Consider the following 18,350-nt stretch of genomic DNA (forward strand, 5'->3'; position numbering starts at 1 on the left):
CTTTTGACAAGAAAACCAGCTAGAGGCAGCACTGTCTATAATCCCTGTCAGAATAAAGGGGCTGACAGTACACCTATTCACCACTTTGTTTATAGTGTTTAGAGAACACGTCACTGTTCTATGTACCACCAGTTTACAACAGAGATAGTGAAAGGAGTAGTGTTAGCCTTTTGCATTTTTTGACTGTTCATGGCCTTCTGAAAAACAGCTTCTGTCTCAAGGCCAGACTGTTAAACATCCATCACTAACATTGAGAGGCTACTGCCAACATACTGACTCATCTCTAGCCACTTTAATAATGAAAAATGTATGTAATAAATGTATCACTAGCGACTTTAAACAATGCCTTTATATAATGTTTACATACCCTACATTACTCGTCTCATATGTTTATACTGTACTCTATACCATCTACTGCATCTTGCCTATGCCGTTCGGCCATCACTCATTCATATATTTTTATGTACATATTCTTATTCATTCCTTTACACTTGTGTGTATAAGGTAGTTGTTGTGAAATTGTTAGGTTAGATATTACTGCATGGTCGGAACTAGAAGCACAAGCATTTTGCTACACTCGCTTTAACATCTGCTAACCATGTGTATGTGTCACGAGAGACTAGGTGCGTGAGGCAGAATCAGGCGCAGAGAGCACAAGTTCCACAGGAAGAAGTGCACTTTAATAACGCACCGAAAACGATGCCCACGACACAGGGCGCGGAAAGAATGTGGACCAACCCAAACACACAGGGTACCAGGTCTGGAGCACGAACACCAACAAATGAGTTGACCACGTCAAGTAATATCCTTGGTTAGAAAGGGAAACAAGAAGTTCCATTAATTCATATGTGGAAAATCACACAATTTTAAATGTACATATTGTCATGAATTGCACATGTGATTTACATTTAAATGTTTTATTGTGTATGTAGTTTAACATCCATGTATTTTAGTGACCTTGACTGCCGTGCCAGTAAAAACATGAACTTGACCTCGACCGTAGTCAACAACAGAGCCAGTCAAATGAGTATGCGACTGTTAGTGTTTTTGTTTGCTGTAAAAAGACGAGTGGCGCGGCGGTCTAAGGCATTGCATCGCAGTGCATGAGGCGTCACTACAGATCCGGTTTGATCCCGGGCTGTTGAACAGCAGGCAGCGACTGGGAGATCCATGAGACGGTGTACAATTGGCCCAGCGTCGTCCGGGATAGGGGAGGGTTTGGCCGGCCGGGATGTTCTTGTCCCATCGCGCTCTAGGGACTCCTGTGGCGAGCGAGGCGCATGGACGCTGACATGGTTGCCAGTTGTACGGTGTTTCCTCCAACATATTGGTGCAGCTGGCTTCCAGTGCGGCTTGGCAGGGTCGTGTTTTGGAGGACGCATGGCTCTCGACCTTCGCCTCTCCCAAGAGAGTTCCAGCGATGGGACAAGACTGTAATTACCAATTGGGGAGGAAAGGGGTAAAATATTTTAAAAGGCAGGATGTAAATTGCGGCTTACGATTAAGGTTTCCAGTCTAATCCAACCCAAACTTTAAACTCTAAACTTAACCTAACCCTGACCTTAAACTTCTTGCCTAAACTTAACCCATAAAATTAGTTGAAGTTGGAGTTTGCCCTAGACACTGATCTTGAGTAATGGTTAAGGTCAGGATCGAGGGAGAGGAAGCTGATGCAAGATCTTTATTGTACCTGGGGGAAACTTCACCCCAGAGTGTCTTTTAGGCCTATGTAAAACATTGCAACCACAGTCAACAAATGAGCTGACCGTAGTCAAATATTTCAACAGCCATTTGCATCAGAGGCTAATTTAACAGTTCCATAATACTGTCTTTCAACAGGCTCAATGTCACCAGGTTCTACAGTTCTCGACTACGACGGCAAACTAGACCTTTTATCTGTTACTCAGTTTAGTTGTGCAGAATAAGCTCACCCTTTTTCTGTGTAGGTCCGGTGTGACGTTTCCCCTAGGTACAGATCTAAAGGTTCTACAGCTGCACCATCGAGAGCATCCTGACTGGTTGCATCACTGCCTGGTACGGCAATTGCTCGGCCTCTGACCGCAAGGCACTACAGATGAGAGTGCGTACGGCCCAGTACATCACTGGGGCTAAGCTGCCTGCCATCCAGGACCTCTACACCAGGCGGTGTCAGAGGAAGGCCCTAAAAATGTTCAAAGACCCCAGCCACCCCAGTCATCAAATCAAATCAAATGTATTTACATAGCCCTTCTTACATCAGCTGATATATCAAAGTGCTGTACAGAAACCCAGCCTAAAACCCCAAACAGCAAGCAATACAGGTGTAGAAGCACAGTCATAGACTGTTCTCTCTATCACCGCATGGCAAGTGGTACCAGAGTGCCAAGTCTAGGACAAAAAGGCTTCTAAACAGTTTTTACCCCCAAGCCATAAGACTCCTGAACAGGTAATCAAATGGCTACCCGGACTATTTGCATTGTGTGCCCCCCCCACCAACCCCTCTTTTACGCTACTGCTACTCTCTGTTCATCATCTATGCATAGTCACTTTAACCATATCTACATGTACATACTACCTCAAATCAGCCTGACTAACCGGTGTCTGTATATAGCCTCGCTACTGTATATAGCCTGTCTTTTTACTGTTGTTTTATTTCTTTACTTACCTATTGTTCACCTAATACATTTTTGCACTATTGGTTAGATTTTAGTTGATTTTATACTGAAAATAAAATCTATGCACTTACTATAATATAAGTCGCTTTTTTTAAATGTATTTTCATTTCACCTTTATTTAACCAGGTAGGACAGTTGAGAACAAGTTCTCATTTACAACTGCGTCCTGGCCAAGATAAAGCAAAGCAGTGCGACACAAACAACACAGTTACACATGGGATAAACAAATGTACAGTCAATAACACAATAGAAAAATCTATATATAGTGTGCGCAAATGTACTAAGATTAAGATAAACACTGGAGTGATAGATGTGCAGAAGATGAATGTGCAAGTAGAGATACTGGGGTGCAAAGGAGCAAAATAATAAATAACAATATGAGGATGAGGTAGTTGGGTGGGCTATTTACAGATGGGTTGTGTGCAGGTGCAATGATCAGCAAGCTGCTCTGACAGCTGATGCTTAAAGTTAGTGAGGGAGATATAGGACTCCAGGTTCAGTGATTTTTGCAATTCGTTCCAGTCATTGGCAGCAGTGAACTGGAAGGAAAGGCGGCCAAAGGAGGAGTTAGCTTTAGGGATAACCAGTGAAATATACCTGCTGGAGCGTGTCCTACGGGTGGGTGCTGCTATGGTGACCAGTGAGCTGAGATAAGGCAGGGCTTTACCTAGCAAAGACTTATAGATGACCTGGGGCCAGTGGGTTTGGCAAAGAATATGAAGGATACAGGTCGCAGTGGTGGGTAGTATATGGGGCTTTGGTGACAAAACGGATGGCACTGTGATAGACTACATCCAATTTGCTGAGTTGAGTGTTGGAGGCTATTTTGTAAATGACGTCGCCGAAGTCAAGGATCGGTAGGATAGTCAGTTTTACAAGGGTATGTTTGGCAGCATGAGTGAAGGATGCTTTGTTGGGAAATAGGAAGCCAATTCTAGATTTAATTTTGGATTGGAGATGTTTAATGTGAGTCTGGAAGGAGAGTTTACAGTCTAACCAGACACCTAGGTATTTCTAGTTCTCCACATTTTCTAAGTCAGAACCGTCCAGAGTAGTAATGCCAGTCGGGTGGGCGGGTGCGGGCAGTGATCGGTTGAATAGCATGCATTCAGTTTTACTTGCATTTAAGAGCAGTTGGAGGCCACGGAAGGAGTGTTGTATGGCATTGAAGTTCGTCTGGAGGTTTGTTAACACAGTGTCCAAAGAAGGGCCAGAAGTATGGATAAAAGTATCTACTAAATGGCATCAATTATATTATGACTGGTAAACTGTGTTCTATAGGTGAACTCTCTCCTTTAAATCAGCCTGTCTTTCCAACCTTGCACAATACAGCTTTTGTGATGAGTTTTTATGCTCTGTGTCAGAAACAGACTGGTCAAGGCATAGTTTGGATCAATGCCAGATGGGCCTGTTTAAATTGGGGGGTTTTGCGCAGAATGATCATTATTATGGCTAATAATGTTGGAAAATGGACCGGTGTGGGGGCCTCAAGGACAAAAAATGGACTAGTGTATTAGAAATGCCTGGGATGATTTCTGGTCACTGTCCATCCTTGCTCTGTGTTAATACTCTAATTCCTTCTGAACCCCTTCATTTCAATAGACTTGACCCCATAGAATTCATTGAATGATAGGATCTCTATGGTTGACCTTACTTTTCAGTAAACATGGAGAGTAAACATATGAATTTTGTATAACTACATAGAGTTAAAATGTCAGAGTATTTTATAAGAGAAATACCTAAAGTCAATACAATAGAACAACAGAACAACAATAGAACAACACTACTGTAGATTTTCTTTTACCTAGAACAATGATTTTCATGGGCCTGTATGAAACATTGTCATATGCAAATGATACAGGTAAGAGATGGGGTGTAGACAATGGCACTGTGAACTATTTGTGACAGACAGTTTTGCATGGATAGCATGAACATAATAAACAGAACTGGGGTTCAAGAGGAGAAGAGAGAGATGAGGTGTTGGGAAGAGAGAGATGAGGTGTTGGGAGAAGAGAGAGGTGAGGTGTTGGGAGAAGAGAGAGGTGAGTTGTTGGGAGAAGAGAGAGGTGAGGTGTTGGGAGAAGAGAGAGGTGAGGTGTTGGGAGAAGAGAGAGGTGAGGTGTTGGGAGAAGAGAGAGATGAGGTGTTGGGAGAAGAGAGAGATGAGGTGTTGGGAGAAGAGAGAGATGAGGTGTTGGGAGAAGAGAGAGATGAGGTGTTGGGAGAAGAGAGAGATGAGGTGTTGGGAGAAGAGAGAGATGAGGTGTTGGGAGGAAGGAGATATGAGGTGTTGGGAGAAGAGAGAGATGTGAGGTGTTGGGAGAAGAGAGAGATGTACGGTGTTGGGAGAAGAGAGATATATACGGTGTTGGGAGAAGAGAGAGATGAGGTGTTGGGAGAAGAGAGAGATGAGGTGTTGGGAGAAGAGAGAGATGAGGTGTTGGGAGAAGAGAAATGAGAGAGATGAGGTGTCGGGAGAAGAGAGAGATGAGGTGTTGGGAGAAGAGAGATGAGAGAGATGAGAGAGATGAGGTGTTGGGAGAAGAGAGATGAGAGAGATGAGGTGTCGGGAGAAGAGAGGAAGAGACTACAACACAGGAATACAATAAGAACACAAGTCCCAACTACAAGAATTGTCTGTCCTCTTTGTACACAGGTAAGATTTGCTGGTTCAGGAAAATAAGATACATAGAACTATGCTGCCCTACCAAGCAAAAAGGCAGTAACTGCTCATAGTGTGGAACTGAGAAAAATTGATTTTATTTACCCTGGTTTTACAGTAACTTTATGCAGTTACTGCAAACATGACCCCCATTTTCTCCAAAACACAATAGAGGCAGGATACTTGTCCACATGATTAAGCATATTTTTAATGTAGCAAAAAATGACATTATCTCATTTTTGACCAAATTAGCAGTTACTGCCTTTTGCATTGTAGGGCAGTATGACTGTGCTCGACTCCCAAATAGCTCCCTATTCCGTGTATAGTGCACTACTTTTGAACAGAGCCCTATGGACCCCATGTAATTGTCCCATTTTGGTGATGTTGATGGTTCTACTGCTGGTGGTGATGATTCAACTGCTGATGGTGATGGTTCTACTGTTAGTGGTGATGGTGGTGATTCCACTGCTGGTGGTGATGGTGATGATTCTACCGCTGGTGGTGATGATTCTACTACTGGTGGGGATGGTGATGATTCTACTACTGGTGGTGATGGTGATGATTCCACTGCTGGTGGTGATGATTCTACTGCTGGTGGTGATGGTGATGATTCTACTGCTGGGGGTGATGGTGATGATTCTTCTGCTGGTGGTGATGGTGATGATTCTACTACTGGTGGTGATGGTGATGATTCTACTGCTGGTGGTGATGATTCTACTGCTGGTGGTGATGATTCTACTGCTGGTGGTGTTGATTCTACTGCTGGTGGTGGTGATGATTCCACTGCTGGTGGTGATGATTCTACTGCTGGTGGTGATGATTCTACTGCTGGTGGTGATGATGATTCTACTGCTGGTGGTGATGATGATTCTACTGCTGGTGGTGATGGTGATGATTCTACTGATGGTGGTGATGTTGATGATTCTACTGCTGGTGGTGATGTTGATGACTCCACTGCTGGTGGTGATGTTGATGATTCCACTGCTGGTGGTGATGGTGATGATTCCACTGCTGGTGGTGATGGTGATGATTCTACTGTTGGTGGTGATGGTGATGATTCTACTGCTGGTGGTGATGGTGATGATTCCACTGCTGGTGGTGATGGTGATGATTCCACTGCTGGTGGTGATGGTGATGATTCCACTGCTGGTGGTGATGGTGATGATTCTACTGCTGGTGGTGATGGTGATGATTCCACTGCTGGTGGTGATGGTGATGATTCTACTGCTGGTGGTGATGATTCTACTGTTGGTGGTGATGGTGATGATTCTACTGCTGGTGGTGATGGTGATGATTCTACTGCTGGTGGTGATGATGATTCTACTGCTGGTGGTGATGATTCTACTGCTGGTGGTGATGATTCCACTGTTGGTGGTGATGATTCTACTGTTGGTGGTGATGGTGATGATTCTACTGCTGGTGGTGATGGTGATGATTCTACTGCTGGTGGTGATGATTCTACTGCTGGTGGTGATGATGATTCTACTGCTGGTGGTGATGGTGATGATTCTACTGTTGGTGGTGATGGTGATGATTCTACTGTTGGTGGTGATGATGGTGATGATTCTACTGCTGGTGGTGCTGGAGATGATTCTACTGCTGGTGGTGATGTTGATGATTCTACTGCTGGTGGTGATGTTGATGACTCCACTGCTGGTGGTGATGTTGATGATTCCACTGCTGGTGGTGATGGTGATGATTCCACTGCTGGTGGTGATGGTGATGATTCTACTGTTGGTGGTGATGGTGATGAATCTACTGCTGGTGGTGATGGTGATGATTCCACTGCTGGTGGTGATGGTGATGATTCCACTGCTGGTGGTGATGGTGATGGTGATGATTCCACTGCTGGTGGTGATGGTGATGATTCTACTGTTGGTGGTGATGGTGATGATTCTACTGCTGGTGGTGATGATTCTACTGCTGGTGGTGATGATTCTACTGCTGGTGGTGATGATTCTACTGCTGGTGGTGATGGTGATGATTCTACTGCTGGTGGTGATGGTGATGATTCTACTGCTGGTGGTGATAATTCCACTGCTGGTGGTGATGATTCTACTACTGGTGGTGATGGTGATGATTCTACTGCTGGTGGTTATGATTCTACTACTGGTGGTGATGATTCTACTACTGGTGGTGATGTTGATGATTCTACTACTGGTGGTGACGGTGATGATTCTACTGCTGGTGGTGATGGTGATGATTCTACTGCTGGTGGTTATGATTCTACTACTAGTGGTGATGTTGATGATTCTACTGCTGGTGGTGATGATTCTACTACTGATGGTGATGATTCTACTACTGGTGGTGATGGTGATGATTCCACTGCTGGTGGTGATGATTCTACTGCTGGTGTTGATGGTAATGATTCTACTGTTGGTGGTGATGATTCTACTGCTGGTGGTGATGATTCTACTGCTGGTGGTGATGATTCTACTGCTGGTGATGATGGTAATGATTCTACTGTTGGTGGTGATGATTCTACTGCTGGTGGTGATGATTCTACTGCTGGTGGTGATGATTCTACTGCTGGTGATGATGGTGATGATACTACTGTTGGTGGCGATGATGGTGATGATTCTAGTGCTGGTGGTGAGGATGTTGATGATTTGACTGCTGGTGGTGATGATTCTTCTGCTGGTGGTGATGATTCTACTACTGGTGGTGATGGTGATGATTCTACTGCTGGTGGTGATGGTGATGAATCTACTGTTGGTGGTGATGATTCTACTACTGGTGGTGATGGTGATGATTCTACTGCTGGTGGTGATGGTGATGAATCTACTGCTGGTGGTGATGATTCTACTAATGGTGGTGATGGTGATGATTATACTGCTGTTGGTGATGGTGATGATTCCACTGCTGGTGGTGATGGTGATGATTCCACTGCTGGGGGTGATGTTGATGATTCCACTGCTGGTGGTGATGGTGATGATTCCACTGCAGGTGGTGATGGTGATGATTCCACTGCTGATGGTGATGATTCCACTGCTGGTGGTGATGGTGTTAATTCCACTGCTGGTGGTGATGGTGATGATTCCACTGCTGGTGGTGATGGTGATGATTCTACTGCTGGTGGTGATGGTGATGATTCCACTGCTGGTGGTGATGGTGATGATTCTACTGCTGGTGGTGATGATTCTACTGTTGGTGGTGATGGTGATGATTCTACTGCTGGTGGTGATGGTGATGATTCTACTGCTGGTGGTGATGATTCTACTGCTGGTGGTGATGATGATTCTACTGCTGGTGGTGATGATTCTACTGCTGGTGGTGATGATTCCACTGTTGGTGGTGATGATTCTACTGTTGGTGGTGATGGTGATGATTCTACTGCTGGTGGTGATGGTGATGATTCTACTGCTGGTGGTGATGATTCTACTGCTGGTGGTGATGATGATTCTACTGCTGGTGGTGATGGTGATGATTCTACTGTTGGTGGTGATGGTGATGATTCTACTGTTGGTGGTGATGATGGTGATGATTCTACTGCTGGTGGTGCTGGAGATGATTCTACTGCTGGTGGTGATGTTGATGATTCTACTGCTGGTGGTGATGTTGATGACTCCACTGCTGGTGGTGATGTTGATGATTCCACTGCTGGTGGTGATGGTGATGATTCCACTGCTGGTGGTGATGGTGATGATTCTACTGTTGGTGGTGATGGTGATGAATCTACTGCTGGTGGTGATGGTGATGATTCCACTGCTGCTGGTGATGGTGATGATTCCACTGCTGGTGGTGATGGTGATGATTCCACTGCTGGTGGTGATGGTGATGATTCTACTGTTGGTGGTGATGGTGATGATTCTACTGCTGGTGGTGATGATTCTACTGCTGGTGGTGATGATTCTACTGCTGGTGGTGATGATTCTACTGCTGGTGGTGATGATTCTACTGCTGGTGGTGATGATTCTACTGCTGGTGGTGATGGTGATGATTCTACTGCTGGTGGTGATAATTCCACTGCTGGTGGTGATGATTCTACTACTGGTGGTGATGGTGATGATTCTACTGCTGGTGGTTATGATTCTACTACTGGTGGTGATGATTCTACTACTGGTGGTGATGTTGATGATTCTACTACTGGTGGTGACGGTGATGATTCTACTGCTGGTGGTGATGGTGATGATTCTACTGCTGGTGGTTATGATTCTACTACTAGTGGTGATGTTGATGATTCTACTGCTGGTGGTGATGATTCTACTACTGATGGTGATGATTCTACTACTGGTGGTGATGGTGATGATTCCACTGCTGGTGGTGATGATTCTACTGCTGGTGTTGATGGTAATGATTCTACTGTTGGTGGTGATGATTCTACTGCTGGTGGTGATGATTCTACTGCTGGTGGTGATGATTCTACTGCTGGTGGTGATGATTCTACTGCTGGTGATGATGGTGATGATACTACTGTTGGTGGCGATGATGGTGATGATTTTAGTGCTGGTGGTGAGGATGTTGATGATTTGACTGCTGGTGGTGATGATTCTTCTGCTGGTGGTGATGATTCTACTACTGGTGGTGATGGTGATGATTCTACTGCTGGTGGTGATGGTGATGAATCTACTGTTGGTGGTGATGATTCTACTACTGGTGGTGATGGTGATGATTCTACTGCTGGTGGTGATGGTGATGATTCTACTGCTGGTGGTAATGATTCTACTAATGGTGGTGATGGTGATGATTATACTGCTGTTGGTGATGGTGATGATTCCACTGCTGGTGGTGATGGTGATGATTCCACTGCTGGGGGTGATGTTGATGATTCCACTGCTGGTGGTGATGGTGATGATTCCACTGCAGGTGGTGATGGTGATGATTCCACTGCTGATGGTGATGATTCCACTGCTGGTGGTGATGGTGTTGATTCCACTGCTGGTGGTGATGGTGATGATTCCACTGCTGGTGGTGATGGTGATGATTCTACTGCTGGTGGTGATGGTGATGATTCCACTGCTGGTGGTGATGGTGATGATTCTACTGCTGGTGGTGATGATTCTACTGTTGGTGGTGATGGTGATGATTCTACTGCTGGTGGTGATGGTGATGATTCTACTGCTGGTGGTGATGATTCTACTGCTGGTGGTGATGATGATTCTACTGCTGGTGGTGATGATTCTACTGCTGGTGGTGATGATTCCACTGTTGGTGGTGATGATTCTACTGTTGGTGGTGATGGTGATGATTCTACTGCTGGTGGTGATGGTGATGATTCTACTGCTGGTGGTGATGATTCTACTGCTGGTGGTGATGATGATTCTACTGCTGGTGGTGATGGTGATGATTCTACTGTTGGTGGTGATGGTGATGATTCTACTGTTGGTGGTGATGATGGTGATGATTCTACTGCTGGTGGTGCTGGAGATGATTCTACTGCTGGTGGTGATGTTGATGATTCTACTGCTGGTGGTGATGTTGATGACTCCACTGCTGGTGGTGATGTTGATGATTGCACTGCTGGTGGTGATGGTGATGATTCCACTGCTGGTGGTGATGGTGATGATTCTACTGTTGGTGGTGATGGTGATGAATCTACTGCTGGTGGTGATGGTGATGATTCCACTGCTGCTGGTGATGGTGATGATTCCACTGCTGGTGGTGATGGTGATGATTCCACTGCTGGTGGTGATGGTGATGATTCTACTGTTGGTGGTGATGGTGATGATTCTACTGCTGGTGGTGATGATTCTACTGCTGGTGGTGATGATTCTACTGCTGGTGGTGATGATTCTACTGCTGGTGGTGATGATTCTACTGCTGGTGGTGATGGTGATGATTCTACTGCTGGTGGTGATGGTGATGATTCTACTGCTGGTGGTGATAATTCCACTGCTGGTGGTGATGATTCTACTACTGGTGGTGATGGTGATGATTCTACTGCTGGTGGTTATGATTCTACTACTGGTGGTGATGATTCTACTACTGGTGGTGATGTTGATGATTCTACTACTGGTGGTGACGGTGATGATTCTACTGCTGGTGGTGATGGTGATGATTCTACTGCTGGTGGTTATGATTCTACTACTAGTGGTGATGTTGATGATTCTACTGCTGGTGGTGATGATTCTACTACTGATGGTGATGATTCTACTACTGGTGGTGATGGTGATGATTCCACTGCTGGTGGTGATGATTCTACTGCTGGTGTTGATGGTAATGATTCTACTGTTGGTGGTGATGATTCTACTGCTGGTGGTGATGATTCTACTGCTGGTGGTGATGATTCTACTGCTGGTGGTGATGATTCTACTGCTGGTGATGATGGTGATGATACTACTGTTGGTGGCGATGATGGTGATGATTCTAGTGCTGGTGGTGAGGATGTTGATGATTTGACTGCTGGTGGTGATGATTCTTCTGCTGGTGGTGATGATTCTACTACTGGTGGTGATGGTGATGATTCTACTGCTGGTGGTGATGGTGATGAATCTACTGTTGTTGGTGATGATTCTGCTACTGGTGGTGATGGTGATGATTCTACTGCTGGTGGTGATGGTGATGATTCTACTGCTGGTGGTAATGATTCTACTAATGGTGGTGATGGTGATGATTCTACTGCTGGTGGTGATGGTGATGATTCCACTGCTGGTGGTGATGGTGATGATTCCACTGCTGGGGGTGATGTTGATGATTCCACTGCTGGTGGTGATGGTGATGATTCCACTGCAGGTGGTGATGGTGATGATTCCACTGCTGATGGTGATGATTCCACTGCTGGTGGTGATGTTGATGATTCCACTGCTGGTGGTGGTGATGATGATTCTACTGCTGGTGGTGATGGTGATGATTCTACTGTTGGTGGTGATGGTGATGATTCTACTGTTGGTGGTGATGATTCTACTAATGGTGGTGATGGTGATGATTCTACTGCTGGTGGTGATGTGGATGATTCTACTGCTGGTGGTAATGATTATACTGCTGTTGGGGATGGTGATGATTCCACTGATGGTGGTGATGGTGATGATTCCACTGCTGATGTTGATGATTCCACTGCTGGTGGTGATGTTGATGATTCCACTGCTGGTGGTCATGGTGATGATTCCACTGCTTGTGGTGATGGTGATGATTCCACTGTTGGTGGTGATGGTTATGATTCCCCTGCTGGTGGTGATGTTGATGATTCTACTGCTGGTGGTGATGGTGATGATTCTACTGCTGGTGGTGATGGTGATGATTCCACTGCTGCTGGTGAAGGTGATGATTCTACTGCTGGTGGTAATGATTCTACTAATGGTGGTGATGGTGATGATTCTACTGCTGGTGGTGATGGTGATGATTCTACTGTTGGTGGTGATGATTCTTCTGCTGGTGGTTATGATTCTACTGCTGGTGGTGGTGGTGATGATTCTACTGCTGGTGGTGGTGATGGTGATGATTCTACTGCTGGTGGTGGTGATGGTGATGATTCTACTGCTGGTGGTGGTGATGGTGATGATTCTACTGCTGGTGGTGATGATTCTACTGCTGGTGGTGATGATTCTACTGCTGGTGGTGATGATTCAACTGCTGGTGGTGATGAAGATTCTACTGCTGGTGGTGGTGATGGTGATGATTCTACTGCTGGTGGTGATGATTCTACTGCTGGTGGTGATGATTCTACTGCTGGTGGTGATGATTCTACTGCTGGTGGTGGTGATGATTCCACTGCTGGTGGTGATGATTCTACTGCTGGTGGTGATGATTCTACTGCTGGTGGTGATGATGATTCTACTGCTGGTGGTGATGATGATTCTACTGCTGGTGGTGATGGTGATGATTCTACTGTTGGTGGTGATGGTGATGATTCTACTGTTGGTGGTGATGATGGTGATGATTCTACTGCTGGTGGTGCTGGAGATGATTCTACTGCTGGTGGTGATGTTGATGATTCTACTGCTGGTGGTGATGTTGATGACTCCACTGCTGGTGGTGATGTTGATGATTCCACTGCTGGTGGTGATGGTGATGATTCCACTGCTGGTGGTGATGGTGATGATTCTACTGTTGGTGGTGATGGTGATGATTCTACTGCTGGTGGTGATGGTGATGATTCCACTGCTGGTGGTGATGGTGATGATTCCACTGCTGGTGGTGAAAGTGATGATTCTACTGTTGGTGGTGATGGTGATGAATCTACTGCTGGTGGTGATGGTGATGATTCCACTGCTGGTGGTGATGGTGATGATTCCACTGCTGGTGGTGATGGTGATGATTCCACTGCTGGTGGTGATGGTGATGATTCTACTGTTGGTGGTGATGGTGATGAATCTACTGCTGGTGGTGATGATTCTACTGCTGGTGGTGATGATTCTGCTGATGGTGGTGATGATTCTACTGCTGGTGGTGATGATTCTACTGCTGGTGGTGATGGTGATGATTCTTCTGCTGGTGGTGATGGTGATGATTCTACTGCTGGTGGTGATAATTCCACTGCTGGTGGTGATGATTCTACTACTGGTGGTGATGGTGATGATTCTACTGCTGGTGGTTATGATTCTACTACTGGTGGTGATGGTGATGATTCTACTGTTGGTGGGGATGGTGATGATTCTACTGTTGGTGATGATGGTGATGATTCTACTACTGGTGGTGATGATTCTACTACTGGTGGTGATGTTGATGATTCTACTACTGGTGGTGATGGTGATGATTCTACTGCTGGTGGTGATGATTCTACTACTGATGGTGATGATTCTACTACTGGTGGTGATGGTGATGATTCCACTGCTGGTGGTGATGATTCTACTGCTGGTGGTGATGGTAATGATTCTATTGTTGGTGGTGATGAATCTACTGCTGGTGGTGATGATTCTACTGCTGGTGTTGATGATTCTACTGCTGGTGATGATGGTGATGATATTACTGTTGGTGGCGATGATGGTGATGATTCTACTGCTGGTGGTGAGGATGTTGATGATTTGACTGCTGGTGGTGATGATTCTTCTGCTGGTGGTGATGAATATACTACTGGTGGTGATGGTGATGATTATACTGCTGGTAGTGATGGTGATGAATCTACTGTTGGTGGTGATGATTCTACTACTGGTGGTGATGGTGATGATTCTACTGCTGGTGGTGATGGTGATGATTCTACTGCTGGTGGTAATGATTCTACTAATGGTGGTGATGGTGATGATTATACTGCTGTTGGTGATGGTGATGATTCCACTGCTGGTGGTGATGGTGATGATTCCACTGCTGGGGGTGATGTTGATGATTCCACTGCTGGTGGTGATGTTGATGATTCTACTGCTGGTGATGATTATTCTACTGCTGGTGGTGATGGTGATGATTCCACTGCTGGTGGTGATGGTTCCACTGCAGGTGGTGATGTTGATGATTCCACTGCTGGTGGTGATGTTGATGATTCTACTGCTGGTGATGATTATTCTACTGCTGGTGGTGATGGTGATGATTCCACTGCTGGTGGTGATGGTGATGATTCTACTGTTGGTGGTGATTAATCTTCTGCTGGTGGTGATGATTCTACTGCTGGTGGTGGTGGTGATGATTCTACTGCTGGTGGTGGTGATGGTGATGATTCTACTGCTGGTGGTGGTGATGGTGATGATTCTACTGCTGGTGGTTATGATTCTACTGCTGGTGGTGATGATTCTACTGCTGGTGGTGATGATGATTCTACTGCTGGTGGTGATGGTGATGATTCTACTGTTGGTGGTGATGGTGATGATTCTACTGTTGGTGGTGATGATTCTACTAATGGTGGTGATTATTCTACTGCTGTTGGTGATGGTGATGATTCTACTGCTGGTGGTAATGATTCTACTAATGGTGGTGATGGTGATGATTCTACTGCTGGTGGTGATGTTGATAATTCCACTGCTGGTGGTGATGGTGATGATTCCACTGCTGGTGGTGATGTTGATGATTCTACTGCTGGTGATGATTATTCTACTGCTGGTGGTGATGGTGATGATTCCACTGCTGGTGGTGATGGTGATGATTCTACTGTTGGTGGTGATTAATCTTCTGCTGGTGGTGATGATTCTACTGCTGGTGGTGGTGGTGATGATTCTACTGCTGGTGGTGCTGGTGGTGATGATTCTACTGCTGGTGGTGGTGATGGTGATGATTCTACTGCTGGTGGTTATGATTCTACTGCTGGTGGTGATGATTCTACTGCTGGTGGTGATGATGATTCTACTGCTGGTGGTGATGGTGATGATTCTACTGTTGGTGGTGATGGTGATGATTCTACTGTTGGTGGTGATGATTCTACTAATGGTGGTGATTATTCTACTGCTGTTGGTGATGGTGATGATTCTACTGCTGGTGGTAATGATTCTACTAATGGTGGTGATGGTGATGATTCTACTGCTGGTGGTGATGTGGATGATTCTACTGCTGGTGGTAATGATTATACTGCTGTTGGTGATGGTGATGATTCCACTGCTGGTGGTGATGGTGATGATTCCACTGCTGATGGTGATGATTCCACTGCTGGTGGTGATGTTGATGATTCCACTGCTGGTGGTCATGGTGATGATTCCACTGCTTGTGGTGATGGTGATGATTCTACTGCTGGTGGTGATGGTGATGATTCCACTGCTGGTGGTGATGATTCTACTGTTGGTGGTGATGGTGATGATTCTACTGCTGGTGGTGATGATTCTACTGTTGTTGGTGATAGTGATGATTCTACTGCTGGTGGTGATGATTCTACTGCTGGTGGTGATGATTCCACTGTTGGTGGTGATGATTCTACTGTTGGTGGTGATGGTGATGATTCTACTGCTGGTGGTGATGGTGATGATTCTACTGCTGGTGGTGATGATTCTACTGCTGGTGGTGATGATGATTCTACTGCTGGTGGTGATGGTGATGATTCTACTGTTGGTGGCGATGGTGATGATTCTACTGTTGGTGGTGATGATGGTGATGATTCTACTGCTGGTGGTGCTGGAGATGATTCTACTGCTGGTGGTGATGTTGATGATTCTACTGCTGGTGGTTATGTTGATGACTCCACTGCTGGTGGTGATGTTGATGATTCCACTGCTGGTGGTGATGGTGATGATTCCACTGCTGGTGGTGATGGTGATGATTCTACTGTTGGTGGTGATGGTGATGAATCTACTGCTGGTGGTGATGGTGATGATTCCACTGCTGGTGGTGATGGTGATGATTCCACTGCTGGTGATGGTGATGATTCCACTGCTGGTGGTGATGGTGATGATTCTACTGCTGGTGGTGATGATTCTACTGCTGGTGGTGATGATTCTACTGCTGGTGGTGATGATTCTACTGCTGGTGGTGATGATTCTACTGCTGGTGGTGATGATGATGATTCTACTGCTGGTGGTGATGATGATGATTCTACTGCTGGTGGTGATGATGATGATTCTACTGCTGGTGGTGATGATGTTGATGATTCTACTGTTGGTGGTGATGGTGATAATTTTACTGCTGGTGGTGATGATTCTACTGCTGGTGGTGATGGTGATAATTCGACTGCTGGTGGTGATGGTGATAATTCTACTGCTGGTTGTGATGGTACTACTGCTGGTGGTGATGATTCTACTGCTGGTGGTGATGTTGATGATTCTACTGTTGGTGGTGATGGTGATGATTCTACTGTTGGTGGTGATGGTGATGATTCTACTGTTGGTGGTGATGGTGATGATTCTACTGTTGGTGGTGGTGGTGATGATTCTACTGCTGGTGGTGATGGTGATGATTCTACTGTTGGTGGTGATGGTGATGATTCTACTGCTGGTGGTGATGGTTCTACTGCTGGTGGTGGTGGTGAATATTCCACTGCTGGTGGTGATGATTCTACTGCTGGTGGTGATGATTCTACTGCTGGTGGTGATGATGATGATTCCACTGTTGGTGGTGGTGGTGATGATTCTACTGCTGATGGTGGTGGTGATGATTCTACTGCTGATGGTGGTGGTGATGATTCTACTGCTGATGGTGGTGGTGATGATTCCACTGTTGGTGGTGATGATGATGATTCTACTACTGGTGGTGATGATTCTTTTGCTGGTGATGCTTCAACTGCTGGTAGTGATGCTTCTGTTGCTGGTGATGACGATTAGTGATGGGCACTGGTATGGAATATCCTTGTCAGTTGTATATTTTTCAAACTGATATGTATAGGTTTGAATGAATTACATTGCAACTGTGTGGACTTCACTTTCACGGCTTTGTGAAATCCAGACAACTGCTTGCTGATTGCCTGCTGTACCAGGTGTGAATGTTCTGACCTTCCCAACCAGTTAGAATCCAATCGTAAGCCAGTTGATGGCCCATCAGCAGGCAGTTAACTATGATAAGTGGAGTCACTGTGAGAGGGTTCTGTGCCAGCGGGAACAGTCATGTATGCTATTTTACATAATAGTGTAGCTTAACAGCAAGGATAAACCGATATCACAATATGCCTTTCTCATATTGATGTCAAACCATATCAAATCGAATTCTCGATATTGGTGCTCACCACTAGTGATAATGATGAGGATGATTACAATGACAATTCTAGTATCATGTCTAAATGTATTCACCTTTGGTCTGTAGGTACAAGAGGTCTGTCCTATTCACTACTCATTTGACTATCTCTGTGGTTAACTGGTGGTACATAGAACAGTGACGTGTTCTTTAAACACTATAAAATATAATAAACCAAGTGACGAATAGGTGTACTGTCAGCCCCTTTATTCTGACAGGGATTATAGACCGTGCTGCCTCCAGAGAGAGGTTCAGATGAACAGAGAGACTCCACAGTACTACATCAGGTAAAGACATTTCACCAATACAGAGGAAAGCTAGCTGGTTTTCTTGTCAAAAGTGATACCAACATAATTCATTAAATGTATCATATTTTATGGGTGATGAGGATGACAACAATCCTGTCTAAATGTATTCACCTTTGGTCTGTAGGTACAAGAGGTCTGTCTTATTAAGTCATGGACAAGATGGTGCTGGTCCTGTTTCTCTCTGGTCAGTGTCTTTATTATGGTTTTGTTTTTAAATCCATATTTTAGATTTTAAGTTGACAATATTTATCTGGCAGAATTTTCCATTTACACGTA

At 45.2% G+C, this 18,350-nt stretch overlaps 1 protein-coding gene across 1 annotated transcript in view; it reads left to right on the plus strand.

Moving 5' to 3' along the window:
- The window catches only part of LOC129835641 (uncharacterized), a gene marked incomplete at its 5' end in the record, with an annotated part of 390,259 nt that overhangs the window by 293,128 nt on the left and 78,781 nt on the right, over positions 1-18,350 (plus strand). The window contains 1 exon segment of the mRNA XM_055901361.1: positions 1,788-1,819. Coding sequence (XP_055757336.1) covers positions 1,788-1,819 — 32 coding nt within the window.

This window comes from Salvelinus fontinalis, chromosome 36 (genome assembly GCF_029448725.1).
Source record: "Salvelinus fontinalis isolate EN_2023a chromosome 36, ASM2944872v1, whole genome shotgun sequence".
NCBI classification, from domain to species: Eukaryota; Metazoa; Chordata; class Actinopteri; order Salmoniformes; family Salmonidae; genus Salvelinus; species Salvelinus fontinalis.